Source organism: Solanum verrucosum, unplaced genomic scaffold (assembly GCF_900185275.1).
Source record: "Solanum verrucosum unplaced genomic scaffold, falcon-dt-bn FXZP01000262.1, whole genome shotgun sequence".
NCBI lineage: Eukaryota > Viridiplantae > Streptophyta > Magnoliopsida > Solanales > Solanaceae > Solanum > Solanum verrucosum.
Genome location: NW_026020366.1, coordinates 479900 through 486185, shown reverse-complemented (window position 1 = coordinate 486185; position 6286 = coordinate 479900). Strand labels below are relative to the sequence as shown.

Sequence of the window (6286 nt, the reverse complement as noted above, 5' to 3'; positions counted from 1 at the left end):
AACTTATGGGATATTGCATATACACATCCTCTAAAATCTTACAGCTCAATTGGAAATATTTCATCCCAAGTCCTTCCGGCACTTGAGTGTGTATTAATTATCATCATAGATCTCAGGCTACTACTAGCTCAAGCTATTAGATGAGGGTTGATAGCCCCGAATCCTTGTTATTGGTTGTTTTCATAATCTTCACTTCCTTATCCAAGCAAGTTTAGAATTGAGGCAAGTTTTAATGTATAACATAAAAGGCCAGTAGTATTGATGGTCAGTCTCAAAAATCTAATACAACAAACTTTGTAGCTTAACCAACAATCTGTGCTGCCTTGTGTGACTATTAATCCACGGCGATACATAGCCTAGTTGGAGGGTCATTGTCGCTCTTTAATGTCAGTCTGTCTACTTAAGACTCATTCTACCTTCTTGCTTTCTTTGGCATCAGCTTCTTCCGCGTCTTTTGTCTTTCCTTCGTCAAACTCCAACAACTGCTCAACAAAAATATCAAGAATACAGTTTCAGTATTCGAAACAGAAATGTAATAGAAACCAAGTCTTATTCCTTCATATAAAAGGTAGTGAAGGTTTGGTTCATACTCTATAAAAGATTATCAATTCAAAAGGCAGGAAAAAAGTTTTAATCCTTTTATGCTTTACTCAAAAAAACAGCAAGAAACCTTCCTTTCTCCTACTTTAAACAGTTTTCAACCAAGCCATTATATGCATTTTCTCATATGAACTCCTAGACTATGTCACTCGGACTCTTCAAAAATGTCTATAGGTGCGTGTCTGATACTACGAAAGTAGTGCATTTTGAAAAATCCAACACGGGTGCAGCAACAATTTTGGAGAGTCCGAGGCAACATAGCTTCTAGAAGAAGTGTTTTTTCCAAACATCTGATGGGAGTAAACAGTATAATAGAAGTCAGAGCCATAAAAAGCAAAGTCAGCTAGTAGACTTGGTAAAAACAGATTGTCAAGAAAAACATACAGGCTTCACATCCCCATTCCATATGCAATGTACCGCCAAGAATCCAATTACAGCTGGAACAATATATAGCAGAGCAGGCTGAAAAGAAACAAATGTCAAGTCAACAATTAATGGCAGCGGTTTCTTCCTAGGGATATAGTGTTGAAAGTTTAATTCAGACACCAACCTGTGCAGCTTGGAACCAGTTCATAACAAATATTGTAAGTGCCAAACCAAATGTGTATCCTAAAAATGCACTCTTGAAGTATTGGGGCTCCTTCCCCCTGGAAACATCAAAACGGAGTGCCAATGCAACAAAAATGCCTGAAAGATTGAAGTGATCAAATGTTACCAAGTGTATTTACTCGAGCAAAGAAGGAGTTGCAAAAGAAAATGATGTAAGACCATGGCAAAAAGCAAATAATAAGCATTTGTGAAAGAAAAAATAAGTTCAGTAGCAAGAGTAAATGAAATAAAGCTTTTCTTCAATATGGTAAACCTCATCCCTCATTCCTTCTCGAGGGACCAACAGTGGTTTTTTCCACCTTTTCCTCTTACTCTCTCAAACCCCAAACCTCATGGTTTGAGATGGAGGATCCCTCCATTATGCTTAATAATTTGTAAAGTTGCATCCATAGCTATTTACAAATAGCACAGGTCAACAATCAGAAATAGATTTTTATGAAAATGGAGGTTATACCTGGGATAACTATATCTCCAAGACCCAGCATTGAGAAGGGGCGTTTAGCATCCGCTGTGGGAAACAAAAGCTGCAGACAGAGCAATTTTATACTCAGGACACAGAAACTAATAAAGGTGTGGAATGGAAAATTTAAAGAATCGGCTACAGAAAAAAAAGGTCACTATACACACCTTGATAGGAGCATCAAAAGATTTGGCTACACTGACCATCACTGGGGTAAAAAAGACCCAGAAGATGTCATACACAAAAAGTCCTGCCTGCATTTTTCAAAAGCCATGAGCATTCCACATCAGCAACAAGTTAATGATAATAGAAAGTTGTATAAGCAAGTACTAATGCCTATGTGAAAGAACGCCGTAAAGAAGCCTAAAAAACTCTACCATTAGGGGTTAATATAATATGATCCAAGCAAAAGGGATGTCTTTGTGCAAGTAAAATCATTAGAAATATCTCATGAAGTTCTTTTCCCACTTCTTCAAAGGGATATTTGGTTTTAAGGCCAGAAACACAAACAGAATGACACCTATGAACCATGTACAGTTAGATATAATACACAAATTTCTTCCCTTACCAATAGTATGGCGCCAGTCTTAAATGATCCAAGTGAAAGCATTTCAATACCCTGAAACCAAAAGGGCAAAGGAAAATCCATATCATTCATCAAGGTAGACATGATGAGACTTAAGAGGGGACTAAACACTTTTCAGCTCTGCAAAAATCTCCATTCATTCGAAGCATACAAATAGATAATAACAAGTAATGTTAGCTCAATGTAAGGACCCAATGTGGGATGTGGGTAGAGCGCATGTCACAAGTAAGAACCCTATCAATGACAAGGATCCTGGTGTTTTAGTGGGAGCACAGTAGAGGGGTGGGCCCATATTCTACCAAATTCATATATGTAGGTCAATCAAATGAGATTTTCCCGTTATCAATAAATAAGAAAATAAAATAAAAGAAGGCATCAAAGTGCCATCATGGATCCAAATGTACATAAAGGTGGATCGCCTTGCCTTTGCAGCTAGACAAGTACAACTATGCTTGGTCCTAGAACAAGTGTAGACAAATGCGAGTTATTTATATGGAAGTTGACCTCTCCATTCATGTCACCTAGTTCGATAAAGGGCACATATTAAAATAAAAAAGAAAAGGAATCAATGAGTCTTAAATTGGTATTTCCTTTGTCCCAATTGTATGATACTCTCTCCATTTTGGCATATATCCCTCCGTCCACTTTATGTGATTCGTTTTGGCTAGGCATGAAGTTTGAAAAAGAAAAACTTATGAATCTTGTCTCTAAAACAAACCATAGATGTTTGTGCGGGCCATAAAAAATAGTTTGTGATCCAGTAAAAATGAATAGCGTAACTTAGATGGATATGCTGACAAACCTGAATGCAAAAGGCAAGGCCCAAAACATTGTTAGCTAGCCAATGCTTCTGTTTAGCATACCATACACAGAAAATGGTTCCAGGAATTGCAGCAACAATCTGAGACCTTGTGAACTCAATCTCCAAAGCTGAAAAGGAAGAAAAAAAAATAACTAAAATGAGCATTGTAACCCCGAGGACTCTAAAAGGAACAATTGGCATTTTCAGAAGAGACAAGAAAGTGGTCCCTACAGCGGAAATATGGGAAGTGCCATATTATGAGATCATCATTCCACTTATTTGGCAAGAAACGTTTGATAGCAGGTAACAGTGTCGCCCTGTAAAGCCACAAAGAAAGAGATGACATAAAGCACACGCACAGAAAAGCTACTGTTCACTAACTTGAAATAGAATATATTAAGCATAGCAGAATGATCCATAAGGAGAGAACATACGAAAGTGCAGCAATGCCAAGTACGAAGAAGTAGCACGTCAACACAGCATTAACCAGGTCTTTTGACAGGAATTTAAATAGCAAGAACAATGACAAGAGCATTGCACTTCCAACCAAGGGAAACCTCATTGCATGTTCATTAGACATAGTTTCCTGGAGTCCAGCAATCGAATATTTTTAGGTGATATCAAAACAGACAAGAATGAAAAAATATAAAGGGAAAAATGCAACTTGGAGTCCAGAAGATATACCGAAGGTGGAGTAGGCTTAACAGAACGGCAGCAACCCACAAAGACGGTAAGGCAGGCTGTTACAATAACATTTACATTTGGATCTACATTCACCACCAGTGGTGCCAGACTCAAACCTGAATCCACCAAAAAAGCAAGAGTTTCAAGGTAATTGCATCAACATAAAATTTAAAAGTGATTTGAAATTGCCATGACCACCTAATTATACTTTCTAATCTCCAGATAGCATATATTATTCAAGAACCAACAAGCATTGAGAAAAGGGGTTTAAAAAAAGAAGAGAAAAAAACTGACAACAGGAAAATATCCTCGAGGGTACATGCAAATTTCTAATATTGCCATAGCTAACTATCAGTAGAGAAATGCCCTCAACAAAACAAAATAATGTAACAAACATCCAATACATAAGAAAATGGTAAAAATGTTTTTTATCAGATACATGTATTTTCATTCAGCTAAAATGTTATTAAAAACCCATTCTGCCATATATGTCTACTGAATGAACTGGATATGTTGAGTGGAACCTACTGTAACATAAGTTAACAGTTACAGTATATGTCTACTCAAATCCCAACACCACAAAGATAGGAAGTGCAAGCTGCAGAGAAAATCAAAAGGTACAAAACTTACGTTACTTCTTTATTTTTATGATAGTGGTATCCGGACCAACTAACGTGCACCTCAACTAATTCCACCAGGTACCTTGCTACCTTCCACCGGCATAAATACCACGTAACTTTGTTCAAGGCTGCTTGGATAGATGGGGAGATATTGCCTAGTCTTTTTGCCTCTACCCACTTCATTGACCACTAGACCGTACTCTTGGGTGCAAAATTTAAGTTAATACTTAGCATGACTCATCTTGCAAAGTGTATTACAACAACAACAACAACATACCCAGTGAAATCCCACTAGGTGGGGTCTGGGGAGGGTAGAGTGTACGCAGACCTTGCCACTACCTGAGAGGATCTTGCAAAGTATATTAAACAAGAAAAACAAACATTCACCTACATTGTGCCTCTCCAATTAACAACAAAGAATGCATGCATCAAAATCAACAGAAACCATACCTAACAAAGCAACATTCGCGATACGCTCCATATTCTTCATTCTCAAAGGTATCAAAATGCAGAACTCCACTCCAGTTCAGACTCCCCCCAACAAGAGAAACCTATAGGACAACCAACATCATGAACACCAATTATCAAACTTTACATCTTTCTAAGATCCTAAGAGTACAACTGAATCATACATAAACAGAACAAAAGCTTCATCACAAAACCCACACAGAAACAACAGAAAAGTAATCAAAAATCAAGATTCACCTACTAAAAAAACACATTTTTATCACAAGTTGAAAATCTAATAAAAATCATTTCTTTAGGCAAACCCAATTTACCAAATTCCCTAAATTTTGCCTCTGAATTTTAAAATTGCAAAATCAGACATTGGAATCAACCATTTTTAACATATACCCATTTTCTTAAAACATTTAAATTACAATAAAAACAACCCAATAAACCCAATCAAATGGAAAAAAAAAAAATCTTGATGCAAATATACTCATTTTACCTTACAAGAAAACAAAAAAAATTGATGTGCGTTTCTCTGCTGATCTTCAAAGCACACAGATCGGCGAGATTTTTGGATTTGGGAATTTTGCTATGTAAACATTTTTTTGGTTTTTATTTTTCTTTTCTGTGCTAATAAAATACGGTTTTAGGCTTTTTGTGGGAAAAAACACGTCAGTATTGGTTGTTCTGACCAATGAAAGACTGCCACGTAGCTTCATAAAATATCTTTATTATGGCAAGTTAATAGTACTAAGTTTTAGTGTAGTAATTTAGTATTAGTATTATTACTCTTAAAAAGAGAGAAAATAACAAAATGGATTGCTCATATTTTGTGAAGGTTCAAGTAGTCCATTAAAAAATATACTAGTTTCGGTAAATATAAGTTACTTAAAAATACCCTCGATTCTATGAACCATTTTGGATAAGAATATATCACATTTAACATTTTAAATTTGATAGCATGAGTTTGTTTAACTGTCGATAAAGAACGAAGAGCTCTCTGGTAAGATTGAGAGCATGGTGAGTTATGTTTCTATTCATTTCACACTAAAACAATGGAGATAATTGATAGAGTATTGTTTTGATTATACTAATTTTGAGGGTAAATTTATATTTTTCCTTATTGCAATTACTTATATTGTCGAAGGCATTAATTGACAAAAGTAATTATACTTTATGAATTTTATTTTAATATTTTGAAAGACTCAAAGGGTGAGTCCTGTTGTACTTTGGTATATTATACCACATTCGTTTCGACAAAGTTGATGGATCAAAAGGTTATCAACTACATAAAGAAATTTGTACAATTACTCAAGATATTTCATGTGTATCTACTTATTTTACGAGATTGTGTGTACTTTGGGATGAGTTTGATGCACTTGTTCCTCCACCATCATGTGGTTGTGATAAGTCGAAAGTGTATATTAGTCATCTGCAGTATATGCGCTTATTTGCTTTTCTAATGGGATTGA

The 6286-nt window shown here is 35.8% G+C and overlaps 1 protein-coding gene across 1 annotated transcript; it reads right to left on the bottom strand.

The window, feature by feature from the left end:
- Nucleotides 1-237: 237 nt before the first annotated feature.
- Nucleotides 238-5456, bottom strand: LOC125837902 (signal peptide peptidase-like). Its single transcript, XM_049516976.1, has 12 exons — nucleotides 5314-5456; nucleotides 4812-4912; nucleotides 3742-3857; nucleotides 3492-3643; nucleotides 3289-3374; nucleotides 3058-3185; nucleotides 2238-2288; nucleotides 1837-1923; nucleotides 1664-1733; nucleotides 1151-1287; nucleotides 985-1062; nucleotides 238-482 (listed from the first exon to the last, which is right to left on the bottom strand). The coding sequence occupies exons 2-12, from the start codon at nucleotides 4849-4851 to the stop codon at nucleotides 408-410; spliced, it is 1020 nt and encodes a 339-aa protein (XP_049372933.1). The 5' UTR covers nucleotides 4852-4912; nucleotides 5314-5456; the 3' UTR covers nucleotides 238-407.
- Between the last annotated feature and the right edge of the window lie 830 nt (nucleotides 5457-6286).

What these genes read in the sequence shown, in the direction of transcription:
- LOC125837902 (XM_049516976.1), bottom strand. Translation starts at nt 4,851, where the DNA reads ATGAAGAATATGGAGCGTATCGCGAATGTTGCTTTGTTAG. An exon ending in GCACTTCCCATATTTCCGCT is followed by an intron (nt 3,186 to 3,288) that starts GTAGGGACCACT and finishes CTTCCTTTTCAG; the next exon opens with CTTTGGAGATTGAGTTCACA. An exon ending in ACTGGTTCCAAGCTGCACAG is followed by an intron (nt 1,063 to 1,150) that starts GTTGGTGTCTGA and finishes GTTTCTTTTCAG; the next exon opens with CCTGCTCTGCTATATATTGT.